Raw genomic sequence first — 13,764 nt, 5'->3', positions numbered from 1 at the left:
GGTGTGAAAAAGTAGAATGTGATATGTGCTTGGGTCCCAGCCCAGTGTGGAGCTGGGATACAGCCCAAGGAGCTGGAAAGTGCTCCCAGATCCCACAGCACAAACACGGATCAGACAACTGTCTTACTCTCATATCTTAGCTTAACACAGCTCATAATGGAGGTGATGGATAATTTTGGTAAGGCATGACATAGTTGACATCAGTGCTTTTCTTAGCAGACACCGAAGTTCTTTCCCTCTGCCAGAAGCTTGTTCCACGTGTAGTCGTGCTTTCAATTCCACCACATCCAGAAGCGGACACTGAGGACAGGGCATGACAGGGCAAACTTGCCGTGCTCCTTCTCGTGCTGCGCCCAGAGGGATTTCCAACCACCTCCAGCTCAGGCAGCTTCTCAACCAAATGTATTCATATCATCTCTTATCTGCGTTTTGTTTACCATGTGATTTTGCCATTTAAAGTGTACACTGTTTGTGTGTGCTGCCAAATTCCTCCTTTCTTTCTTGACAAAAAGTATAATTTCCAGTATAGCATCACCTGTAAGTACACTGATTGAAGTAACTACTGCTAATAACATAGTACATATTTTCCTTTTATGATCATCTTAAGTACTGCTTGATATGTCTTAATATCTAACATTCCTAAGGCAGATGTTTGCCTTTCATGAAACATTAATTAGAATCTAAAAATCAAAGAGGAGAAAAAATACATATGTATATATGCATGTGCATCTGTTTGTCTGTGAACAGGAGATGGTAGAAACTTCGTATTAAAAAAAAGCAGCAAGTAAATATTTGAGGGCAAGTCTTTATCAGGAGGTTAGACTGATATTAAGCATATTAAAGCAAAAAATCTACCATGTTTTTATAGAGTATGATTTTGGCATCTCACTAGCAGGTGAAGTTTTGTAAGCCATAATGAAAAATAATCCGTATCATATTATTTCACAGTTTAATATGTAGTGTTATAAGGATACTTTCACCAATATCCTGAGTGGGAAGGTAACATTACACAATCTATCAGAAAATTGCGTTATGTGAAAAGCTACTACAAAATAAAGAAATTGAGAGCTGGAAACTGGGAAATGCGGTTCAATCCCCCTTTTCAAAAAACATGTGGAATACCCGTAACGCGCCTTTTAGCATCTGAAACTTGAAAGTCTTAGCAGAAAGAGGATAGTTTATCTGCAGTGAGATTAGCTCCCTGAATGAGCACTGTGCATGTGTTCTGTCAGTGCAGAAACATGCCAGAGAAGCCAAGAAAAGGTGTTGGCACCACAGTCATCTCTGCTTCTCACTGTCCTGGCTGGGCAGCAGCTCTCTGGGCCGCCTGCAGTCCCTGCTGCCCGGTGTCACCTTCAAGAGGACCAGCAGAAGGCCATACAGAGGGATCTGAACCGGCTGGATCGCTGGGCCAGTTGTATGATGTTCAGCAAGGCCAAGTGCCGGGTCCTGCACTTGGGTCAGAACAGCCCCAGGCAGCGCTACAGGCTCGGGGAAGAGTGGCTGGAAAGCTGCCTGGCAGAGAGGGATCTGGGGGTGTTGATTGACAGCTGGCTGAACATGAGCCAGCAGTGTGCCCAGGTGGCCAAGAAGGCCAACAGCATCCTGGCTTGTATCAGGAATAGTGTGGCCAGCAGAACTAGAGAAGTGATTGTGCCACTACACTTGGTGCTGGTGAGGCTCCACCTTGAATCCTGTGTTCAGTTTTGGGCCCCTCATCATGAGAAGGACATTGAAATACTGGAGAGAGTGCAGTGGAGCTGACAAAGCTGGCGATGGGTCTGGAGCACAAGTTTTATGAGGAGCAGCTGAGGGAACTGGGGCTGTTCAGCCTTAAGAAAAGGAGACTGAGGGGAGACCTTATCACTGTGTGCATCTACCTGAAAGGAAATTGTAGCATGGAGGGCGTTGGTCTCTTCTCCCAAGTAGGAAGTGATAGGACAAGAGGAAATGGCCCAAAGTTTCACCAGGGGAAGTTTAGATTGGAGATTAGGAAAAAATTCTTCACGGAAAGGGTTGTCAGGCATTGGAACAGGCTGCCCAGGGCAGTGGTGGAGTCACCATCCCTGGTGGTGTTTAAAAGGCATTTAGACGAGGTTCTTAGGGACGTAGTTTAGTGCTGGAGTTAGGTTAGGTTATGGTTGGACCTGAGGGTCTCTTCCAACTGAAATGATTCTATGATTCTATGGCACCTGCCTTGGGCTTGCGTGACCATGCTGCTCTGTGTGCTCAGCGGGTCCTGTCCCATCCGTGGATCCAGAGGCCAAGATTTTCAAGACTTGAACTACGCCCATAATTACTCACTTGAGAGCTCTAGTTTCTGTAAATGCTAAGCGGCCGAAACCCATCATGTTTCCTTCTGCAGCCCAGATTCCCTTTGAATGCCAAGCGAATGCTAGCGGTCCAAGGATTTTCATCAACTGCTTATTACCATCTGAATGAAGACATGTTATATTCTTGTTTTCTGCTATTATTTAATTGGCCTGCACTTTTAGTTACTACAACTGAAAGGCTGGCCCAGAAGCTTTACATGTCTCATAAAGTAATAATTCACATTGCTAAATTTATACACTGCTTGTGTGTTTGAATATTGTATATTTATAATTTTTTTCCCTTTAAAAACTGAGGAAAAACTGTTAATATCTGCATGTTCAAAATTGGCCTAAGGGTGAGATATGAATGTTTGTTGGTTCTGTTCTGTACTACCAAGGCACATTGCCACCCCCTAAGTATTTTGCATAGCAATAACTCCCAATCTTTTTTCTTGGCCTGTCTATTTATGTGGTTTTGTGTGTGTTATATACAAAAGTATCACAAGAAGAAAGTTGCTGGATTTTCCAGTTGTTCCTTGTGTTGATTGCTTCTGTCCATGTTCTGAATCTCTTCATATAAGTTCTGAATTTCCACAGAAGTTGTGGTATTGGTGGTGATCACAGCCAGTTGCCACTGGAGGTGGTGATGATGCTCTCCTGACCCTTGGCCATGGGTTCCCATCCTCTCCCATGTGTCAGTCCAGGCACTTGGCAAACTCCACTGTTTAGGGAATTCAATCAGTGATAGCAAGCAAGCTGCTCAGGTGTTTTCTTTTCCAGAAATGACTTATTGTTATTGTAGGCCCCTGCACTGGCTTGCCACAGGAGCAGCCAAGTGCCAGTGCCAACACATGGGAAAGCAACTGGAGCAGGACTGTCCTGGTACGCCAGCTGAGCCAAATCACATCTTTCAACAGCCCAGAGCCTGGGAATCTCAAGAGGACCACGGTTCGCACTATGCCCATCTTTTGGGGCACACTCTGGCCTGCCAAGCCCCTCATCTGGGCTGACTGGCTGCTGCATGGGGCCAAGCCAGACCAGGTTTTCCTTCTCATGGTGGCCAGAATGGAGGGGACACAGCTGATATGTGGCTGCGTCTCAGCCCAAAGGGAAGCTAGCATTGTTTTTTTGGCAGCCATGGACTATTGTTAAGATGCAGTCATAAGTCTTTCATTTAACTACAGGGCCTCTCCCTTTGAGGAAAAACTTCTTTACTCTGAGGGTGCCAGAGCACTGGAACAGGCTGCCCAGAGAGGTTGTGGAGTCTCCTTCTCTGGAGACATTCCAAACCCACCTGGACACATTCCTGTGTGATCTGCTCTGGGTGAACCTGCTTTAGTAGGTGGGTTGGACTAGATGATCTCCAGAGGTCCCTTCCAACCCCAGCCACTCTGTGATTCTGTAATACAGTCTGAATGCTGTATAGGGGGGAGTTATGGTGGGGTGAGGTTGAAATTTGGGCACAAGCTAGTCTATACCTGTTGACTCTGGGTCAGTCAGTGTGTTTTCCATGAGGTCTTCTGTGGGGCAGGCAAGAGACATCGCCAAAGAGCCTGAGCTCATAGCAGGGGGCACAAGGAAGAGTAAAGGTGACAACCACAAGCATGAAAACGCAACCCTGGGACACTGTTTGGGTGTGTATGGCAAACAGCAAAGCAGCAGCTCACTGCACATCACTGGCTCCATGCTGTCCCTATCAGCCAGCCCTTGCCCGGCTTGCTTGCCGGGCCATGGGCAGTGCCGGGAAGCTCGTACTTTGGTGGTCGAAGGTGACTCTGTATATTTGCCATGGGGTGAGATCAGGGGAGTGGGCTGTTTGTGGGGAGCAGCGACTTGTCACCGCGTGGCATCTTGTCGGTGTGCAGCAGCACTGAACACAGCTCACAGCTTTAATAAACAAACTGTGGTCCCGTGGCAGCTCTGCTCTGTATCGCTCAGAAAACTGGATCAGTATAAAAAGAACCGGTATGTGTTTTTTAACAGTGTTACCGCATGCACCAAGGGCCTTTCCCAGTCTGTGTGTAGAATGGAGGCAAAACACCTAGGGGGCCATGGGCAGTGTTCCTAGAAAGGAAAAATAATCCTACATTACTAGAGTTGTTATAGTCTCTGTCTCGTGCAGTGCAGATCATGTTCAACAGAACTTGATGGCCATCTACTGGCAAAGCTCCTATCTGTGTTTTACCTTGCAGACTTTTTTTGCCTCAGAGACAGGAACCTGGCCATGTGTGAGTTGCAGAGATGCACGTTTTCACTTCTAGCTGGAAATAACACAGCTGAAGTTTTGTAAATCATCCTGAAGGTTCCCATTGATTTCATTCATTTCACCCTATGAGCAGTACTGACTGCAGGTGTTGCAGCTGCTTATGGAGACAACCGGCAGTCTCCCAGGATTTCTGCTAGTCTAATAGTTTCTACGCTACTATAGAGAATACACTGGAAATAAAACAACAAATTAATAAATGTCGAGCTGACAGGTCAGAACCCAGTTTTCTTCTTTGTTAATTTATCTTTCAAACTTGATCTATCAGCAGTAATTTGATACATCCTGCAGTTTGCCTGGGCTCTTACCTATGGTGTCAGTCCTATTGCTAAACCCTACGTGGAGCTGTAAAGGCTGCCTGAGATCTTGGCCATCAACAAGAGATTGTAAGGGGCAGTTGCAGTCAGGAGAGGCTGCTGAGATATGCTGAATTTTTTTAATTTTTGTGGGTTTTAAAAAGTCTATTTTACATTATTTTAAAACACATTGTAAACAAAAAGATAAAAGCTCAGTTAAGAAACGAAACAAAACAAACCCCAACCAAACAAACAAAAAAACACCAAAAAAAAACCCCAACCTGTGAGTTCCCTGTCATGTCCATTCTCAAAGTCTTTGTACAATGTGGTGCCATCAGACAGTAGTTTCTGGAGCCCTGTGCTGACCAGAGCCACCTGGTAGAACACCCATGACCTTTAAATGGCACAAAACACAGGTTTGAGGACTTTTTTAATGTCTCTCTGTGTGGTTGGTGTGGTATTTTGTAGAATTTGCATCAAAAAGAGGAGAGTGTCCCTTTACTGCTGCATGACCAAGGGAAAGAACCAAATCACCTGGAAGTTCCTGGGAGAGGGACTAACCTCAGGAAGCTCAAAAAAGCGCCTTGTGCTCTTTTTAGGGCTTCCTGTGGTATCTCCGTTTACAAAAATCACACAGCTTTTATAAGGCTGGTGGTATAAGGTGGGATCTGATCAGAGCAGTTCCCAGCAGTGAGGTCGTTTTCTTGTACGTGACAAACAGCTTTTTACAAGGTGTTGATCCTGCTCAAGGTTTGTTTTATCTCGGGGCTGGAAATTGCGGCAGCACTATAAGCTTGATCCTCCTCTCGTTTAAACGAGCTGTACTATCCAGGATCTGAACATCCTGTTACAAAATAGGCTTTTAAGACGGCTTGTAAATCACATAGAGCAAAAATGATATACAAATATTTATTTTTAAAAAGATAAAATTTTCCTGGTTTGAGCACTGGATTTTGTACCTTCAGTACTGAGCTTTAGGATTTGGTTGCCATATTTGCTTTTTATTTTAGCTAGTGAGATGTTTAAAAAAACACAACCAAAGGAGTAGCAAGACTGTTCTCGGTGAATCATTTAAGCCAAGACTTTTATCTGCCTTGAGATGCAGATGCTCCAATGCAATTCATAAGCCATTTCTGTGATGGCTAAACATATCCGTATTCCTGTCACATAGTTAAAGTACTGATGTGTCTTACTCTCCTGGGGACTACTTTTTGCTAGTTAATGTTGATGTTATGGCTTTCTGTCCATTTCTTCCTCTATTTCAGAAATAGCCTGCATGCCCGTTTACACACATTGTATTATAAGCAAAAATAATTAATCTGGAAAATCTCTGCTTGAAGGTGGAATATGAATATATATCAAATGTTAAGAAAAAAAGAGGGCTGTCAGAAAGAGAGTGCTCCATTTTATTTTTTTTTTAATGGTACTTTAAATTAGGTTTGAACTGTAAAAATATTTAAACAAAAAGCAAAATGATTAATTGAACGACCATGAATTCAAGGCTGAAAGATTTGTAATGCAGTGAATTGGAACATCAGTGAAATCACATGCTAATGGTTCGAGATCCTTTGTGCAAAGTTTTAACCTGATATAAATAGTCCTCAGCAAATTCCAGCAATCTCTAAAAGTCAAGTTTGTGCCAGAACAGCCACAGCTGTGACAGCAGGGGCTATTGTAAGAGAGGGCTGGAGATTGGTATTGACACAGGAGCTTCACAGCAGATGCATCAACGTCAGTGCTGCTTTCAAATGCCTTTCTTACTACCTTAGCTTCCCCAAAGGTTCTTGCTTACTACTTTTCCTGATCAGATCCAGTTTCTTTTCCTCCAATCTATTTTCATTTGACAGTTACAAATTCTTCCAGGAGAAATGGGAACTTGAATCGTAAGCATTTAGAAGAGCTGGCTGACAACTCTCATTTACCCTGAATGTCAGTAAACCCAGGAATGTGGGGGAAGCCCCAGAAACCTGATTAAAGCCAATGTTGTTCCCATACTTAAAGTAGCTAAACCGGCTTCTATAACTGTAGATGAACGTGACTGCTGTGCAGTGTAACCATAATGGGGTTGATAAGCAGATCAATTACTAATGATGTATAGCTGAATAAATATAATTAATGGAAGTTGATGAGGGTTTGGATCTTGGCATACCAGGTCGATAATAGTTTATGACCCAGGTTTATCTAACTAAGAAGGCAAGTTGCTTGTTGTAGCAGGCTTTCTTCGAGTATTAGACTCAGTACGCACTGTGTTTAGAAACTCAAACAACATGATATTTTTGTTTTAATTGCTTAAAATTGGGATAACTGATAGGCCTTAGGACGTTGCTGTAAATTGAATATCTCTGATGAGCACTCACGTTTCTGTGGGGATTGTTTGCTGGCCTTGTGCCAATAAACTTTTTATGTATCAGTGGTCTGAAAGGAAATAAAATTTATTGACTTGCAGGTGATAGATTGAGAATTGTTAAGTAATGAATTGGAAAAATCACTGCCTCCGGGTGTTATGGATCTCTTAGCAATCTGCATGCAAGCAAACAGCAGGTGTTTGGCCGAATGCGAGGATCCATAGTCCAGATCTGGGTACTGGAAACGCTTTTTCATAAAAGGTTTCAGGATTGTTATCTATCTAAACTTGTCAAAGAGAAGCCTATGTATAAAATGGAGTCTATATATAACATGGTTTGGAAAGCAGGGTTCAGTGAGCTTATATCTGAACACATGTGATGTAGAGATAAAGCTCAGATGAAGTCAGGCTATTACATTATTGGAGCAGCATTTAAGGATTGTGGTGTTTTCTCTGGCAATAAGCACTTCTAAATCAAGACTTGCATTATTTCATACCACTAAATACGCTGTAGTTCAAGCACAAATTGTTTCAGTGGACTATGTTGTAGAAGAGGAAATATTTAATAAATTTGTTAAGGTAACTTCTGTCACAGTGATATATTACAGTTGATCTTTTGGGGCCCAGAGTATACACCATGATCTTGCTTCATTTTTTTGCTTCTGTTCTGTTTTCTAGTTCAATTTCACCATTCAGTATTGAGAGCACAAGGCGTCAGAGAAGGTCCGAGTCTCCAGACTCCAGGAAGCGGCGCATCCATCGGTGCGACTTCGAGGGATGCAACAAGGTGTACACAAAAAGTTCCCACCTGAAGGCTCACCGGAGGACGCACACAGGTAAGACTTTGCTGGCACTGTCTACGGTTAAGACAAGCATGTTCCTTTCTGCCTGATTTAGGACTTATTGAACTCATCATCCTACACTAAGAGCTAAAGGCCAACACCTGGATAACAGAAATGTCTGCGGATGCATCAGCATTGGCATCCTGGTGCAGATCAAGAGTGCGCTTTTGAATTGAACTTCCCTGTCATCCCCATTTTGCAGCACAAGAGCAGTATCGGCACAAACCAGGTTCTTTTCAGATGAAACTAAATGGAAAAGTGGCCTCCATGAACACACCTACTGTGGTTCAATGAGCAATGGGTCATCTTTGCTCGGGACCAACCAGAGCTAGTCCAAAGAAAACCCTCAAGAAGAGCATAAAATGTGGACATGGATCTTCAGCACCATTTTTTTTCGCTCTACAGACCTGCTGCTTTTGAGCTACTACGTGCTTTTACAGGTGTAACCTTTGAATGCTAGGTGCTGCTATATGCCTTAAGTTCAAATGTAAATTCCAGAGCTCAGTCTTTCTTTCTGGAGGCTTTTAAAGGCACCTGCAACGTACTACAGAGGGAAGCCAGTCGCTTTATGAGAGCAGGTTGCACTAGGTCCCTATAACAGAGGTTCAAGGGAGATCCCAGTCAGTGATGATAATATGTAACATTTAATCAACTCCTGGTTTCCTTATTAACTTTACGGGCTATTACTAGTCTACATGACAGGCACATAAGGGTCGTTGAAGCAGTCACAGAATCACAGAGTGTTAGGGATTGGAAGGGACCTCAAAAGATCATCTAGTCCAATCCCCCTGCTGGAGATGAGGTTACACAGAAATGTGTCCGGGCGGGTTTTGAATGTCTCCAGAGAAGGAGACTCCACAACCTCCCTGGGCAGCCTGTCCCAGTGCTCTGCTACCCTCACTGAGAAGAAGTTTCCTCTCATATTTAAGTGGAACCTCTTGTGTTCCTGCTTGTACCCATTGCCCCTTGTCCTATCATTGGTTGTCATTGAGAAGAGCCTGGCTCCGTCCTCGTGACACTCACCCTTTACATATTTATAAACATGAATGAGGTCACCCCTCAGTCTCCTCTTCTCCAAGCTAAAGAGACCCATCTCCCTCAGCCTTTCCTCATACGGTAGATGCTCCACTCCCTTAATCATCTTTGTTGCCCTGCGCTGGACTCTCTCCAGCAGTTCCCTGTCCTTCTGGAACTGAGGGGCCCAGAACTGGACACAATATTCCAGATAAGGTCTCACCAGGGCAGAGTAGAGGGGGAGGAGAACCTCTCTTGACCTACTAACCACCTCCCTTCTAATATACCCCAAGATGCCATTGGCCTTCCTGGCCCCAAGGGCACAGTGCTGGCTCATGGTCATCCTGCTGTCCACCAGGACCCCCAGGTCCCTTTCCCCTACGCTGTTCTCTAATAAGTCATTCCCCAATTTATACTGGAACCTGGGGTTATTCCTGCCCAGTTGTAAGACTCTACACTTTCCCTTGTTATATTTCATTACATTTTTCCCCGCCCAACTCTCCAGCCTGTCCAGGTCTCGCTGGATGGCAGCACAGCCTTCTGGCGTGTCAGCCACTCCTCCCAGCTTTGTCTCATCAGCAGACTTGCTGACAGTGCACTCTATTCCCTCATCCAAGCCGTTGAAGAATATATTGGATAGTACTGGTCCTAGTACTGACCCCTGAGGCACTCCACTAGATACAGGCCTCCAACTGGACTCTGCCTCATTGACCGTGACTCTCTGGCTTCTTTCCTTCAGCCGGTTCACAGTCTACCTCACTACCTGATCGTCTAGACCACACTTCCTCAGTTTAGCTGTAAGGATGCTGTGGGAGACTGTGTCACATGCTTTACTGAAATTAAGATAGACCACATCCACCACTTTGCCATCATCCATCCACCTCGTTATGTCCTCATAAAAGGCTATGAGGTTGGTCAAGCACGAATTCCCCTTGGTGAAGCCATGTTGACTGCCCCTAATGGCCCTCTTATCCTTGATACGCCTTGAGATGGCACCAAGGATAAGTTGTTCCATCACCTTTCCAGGGATGGAGGTGAGGCTGACCGGTCTATAATTACCCGGGTCCTTCTTCTTGCCCTTTTTGAAGACTGGAGTGACATTTGCTTTCCTCCGGTCCTCAGGCACCTCTCCTATTTCCCAAGACTTGACAAAGATTTTGGAGAGTGGTCCAGCAATGACATCAGCCAGCTCCCTCAGCACCCGCGGGTGCATCCCATCCGGACCCATGGATTTATGGATGTCCAGATTGCCTAATTGCTCCCTAACCCAGTCCTCATCAACTGAGGCAAACTCCTCCATTGTCCTGACTTCCTCTGGGGCCTCAGCGGTACGGGGCTCCTCAGGACAGCCTCCGGCAGAGTAGACAGAGACAAAGAAGGTATTCAGTAACTCTACCTTCTCTGTGTCTTCTGTCACCAGAGCACCCACCTCATTCATCAGTGGGCCTACATTGCCTCTGGTGTTAGTCTTATCTGTCACATATTTGAAAAAGCTCTTTCTGTTGTCCTTGACCCCTCTCGCCAGGTTTCATTTTAAGGAGGCCTTAGCTTTCCTAGTTGCCTCTCTGTACCCTCTGACAACAGCCTTATGTTCTTCCCAAGTGGCCAGCCTCTCCTTCCATGATCTGTAAACTCTCCTCTTCCGCTTCAGCTTGCCCAGCATTTCCCTGTTTAATCCTGCATGTCTCCTGGTTCCCTTCCTTGACTTCCTACGCGTCGGGATGCTCTGATCTTGAGCTTGGTAGAAGCAGTCCCTGAACACTAAACAACTATCTTGGGCCCCTTTACCTTCAAGCAGCCTTGCTCATGGGATTTCTCGTAGCAATTGCTTGAAAAAGCCAAAGTTGGGCCTACTGAAGGCCAGGGTTATGATTTTGCTTGGTGTTCCTGTCACATGAGATCCTGAACTCCACCATCTCATGGTCGCTGCAACCAAGGCAGCCCTCAACCTTTACCGCTTCAACCAGACCCTCCTTGTTAGTGAGGATGAGATCCAGCAGTGCACCTCTCCTAGTCGGCTCCTCTACCCTCTGCATCAGAAAATTATCATCAATGCACTGGAGGAAGCTCCTGGACTGTGGCTGTCTGCCTTCCAGCAAGCATCAGGGTAGTTAAAATCCCCCATGACAGCCAGGGCCTGTGACTGTGAGGCCGCTCTCAGCTGTCTGTAGAGGCCTCATCAACTTCCTCACCCTGATATTGTGGCCTGTAACAGACACCCACAACAGTATCACTGTGACGTGTAGTTGTAATTTTATGGTGGATAAACTCAGGAGTGGCAATTTGAAGTCATCAAGAACAATTTAAAAGAGGACAGCTTGGATGGCTAGAAAGGCAGTGGACGGAACGCTCTCAGTTTCAGTACTGTTCCTTACTCTGCTGCTTATTTGCTTAGATTAAATTTATTGATCTCTCTGCTTTTAATGTACTTCAGCGTTCTTGTAGCTCCTTGGAGAAAAGGTGGTGTTTATCCAGCATGTAGCACAATGTTGTTCTTTGCTGAGGATCTGCTAGCACTTTCTGTAGTGTGATGTACTCTAAAGAGTATGAAATATTTTTAAAAAATATTAAGTGATGGCTTCTCTCTTTCAAATAAGGCCACGTCTCCATCACTCTTTCCAATATGTCTTTTGGTTGGTTGGACTTTTGTTGACAGGAATACTGAACAAGGTTACATCCTAGTATCCCCTGCTAAACCAATTTCTGTAAGGTAAGCGTCCCTTCCTTGAGCAGCAGAAATGTTCTGGTGATCTGGGAATTTCATTACATTTTCCTCCAGGCCAGGTATTTCAGTTTCTTCATATCTTCCCATTAATGCTTGTGTTTTCTCCTTTGTCTTAATTTATCATGTCTTTTCTTAATTGTTTTTTCTTCTTCCTTATTCTTTCCCATCTTCAGTGTAGTCTTTCATCCCTAGCCTTCCAGTATATTTTATATACAATTTCCCTTTCACCTTGTTCTCTGTCATTCATGTTTTGCTTCTTTTGTCCCCATCTAACACTGCTCTGTCCCTTTCCTTCTCCTTTCCGTGATTTCTAAGTCGTTTCCCTGTTCTTGCCTGTATCACCCTTTGAGCATTAGCTGTCTGTAGCAGATGAGAAGGCAGAGAGCCCAGCAGAAGCACGAAACCAGCAGACTTTTTGGTTTGAACCCACAATACCACTTATGTGCTTGTGCCACAGAGGTCACTCTTTTCTAGCCTGCCAGCCCAGGAGTGTAAGCGAGCACTGTGTAAGGAGCTGAGTTACAAAACCAGATGTGAACAACCTCAGAAATGTCACACCCAAGTTAGCCCAGAAATACAGATGGCTCTTCTCTGCTCTGACATTTTAAATCGCTAAGCATCACATTTGTCATGAGTCTGTAAATCATTAGTGATGTCATGGCTTGTGGGTAACGCACACAGGTCAGCCTTAGATAGTCTGCACTGCTGAATGTCGCACTGTGCACTTAGGGTGCTCAAACCGGGGCACTGAAGGCTTGGAAGGATGTTGGTAATTAGGGCTTTTGCAGCTGTAACTCTCCAGCAGCATGCAGGGAGTTTCTGTACCTGCTGTAATCATAGGATCCATCTCCTCAGCCTTGGTTCCCTGGCAGCTGGGTGTCTGGGCTGCACTATCTGTCTGGGATCTCCAGGTAGTCAGAGAAGAGGGATTGGCACCTCTGGGGCACATTATTCCCTCTCCAGGTAGACACAGGGACTGGCTTGCAAAGATGCTTCTCTCTTTCACTGCTGACTACAGAGTCAGCCCGGATACCTCCCTGTGAGCTGGCTGAAATGAATCCCCACCCCAAAGGCAGCTGCCTGGAATACTTTGCCGTCATGTTGGATGCTGGTTTATTCCTTCAGGGAGAAAAGAAAGATAATATAAAATCAAAAACCTTCATTAAATGGTCACCTGTTAACTGGTTTGTGTTGTCATGTTTTCACGGCTGCTGCAGTATAAGAAGTGTAGTCTAGAGAGGAGGTGAGCACTGAACTTGGCCAATGAATCCAGTGAGAAAATCCGTATTGTGCTGTTAAAATTAAATGTGTTTTACAGAACTCTTCTCAGGTCTTGGTAAGAAGTTGGTATATAGATGTGGCATTGGCCATGAGCATACTCCATGTAATAATCTCATCTTTCTTACATTTTTTATCTTGGCCTTTACTTTTGCTTCAGGCAAAAGAAGTTAATTATTCACATATGACCCACAGTAATTAGTGTACTGTGTTGGATAAGTATAAATGAAGTATGACAGCTATGCACGCAAGGGTGAGCAAGTTTCAGTAGGAAACTTTCTGAGAAAAGATTACAGAAACTCAGCATTGCATAATCTGGGCTTTTTTTTTTTTAGACCGGTTGATCTTGCTGACAGTCGTTTAGCTAAGCAGGATGTGTTTGAGAGCTATATATATAGTTTTTTCATTGACTATATATGCATAGCCACTAAAACATTCTCAGTTGTTTGGATATAGGAGGAAAAACAATGCAGTATATTGACAGGATGAACAACTTGGTTGGAAGGTATGCTTCTTTTCAATGTAATTAAAAAAGGAAACAAAATATTGCAGACAGTAACAGTTACATTTAATTATCTTTGAGTAGCTCCTAGGTTTTTAAAGTATACTATCATCTAGCTCCCCAGTACTTCTCACCAATATCCTCAAAACTGGACGTACTGGTGTGGGCATGACATCCACTGGAGGGCG

The 13,764-nt window shown here is 44.4% G+C and overlaps 1 protein-coding gene across 8 annotated transcripts in view; it reads left to right on the top strand.

The window, feature by feature from the left end:
• KLF12 (KLF transcription factor 12) overlaps window positions 1-13,764 on the top strand; it is a 254,973-nt gene that overhangs the window by 219,042 nt on the left and 22,167 nt on the right. For all 8 annotated transcript variants that reach the window (XM_065055600.1, XM_065055571.1, XM_065055564.1 and 5 more), the window contains one exon: window positions 7,894-8,051. In XM_065055600.1, the coding sequence (XP_064911672.1) occupies window positions 7,894-8,051 (158 nt within the window). The remainder of the gene's footprint in view (window positions 1-7,893; window positions 8,052-13,764) is intronic.

Source organism: Columba livia, chromosome 1 (genome assembly GCF_036013475.1).
Source record: "Columba livia isolate bColLiv1 breed racing homer chromosome 1, bColLiv1.pat.W.v2, whole genome shotgun sequence".
Classification (NCBI taxonomy): domain Eukaryota; kingdom Metazoa; phylum Chordata; class Aves; order Columbiformes; family Columbidae; genus Columba; species Columba livia.
The sequence above is the reverse complement of the archived record's forward strand: the minus strand, read 5'-3'. Positions and strand labels throughout refer to the sequence as shown.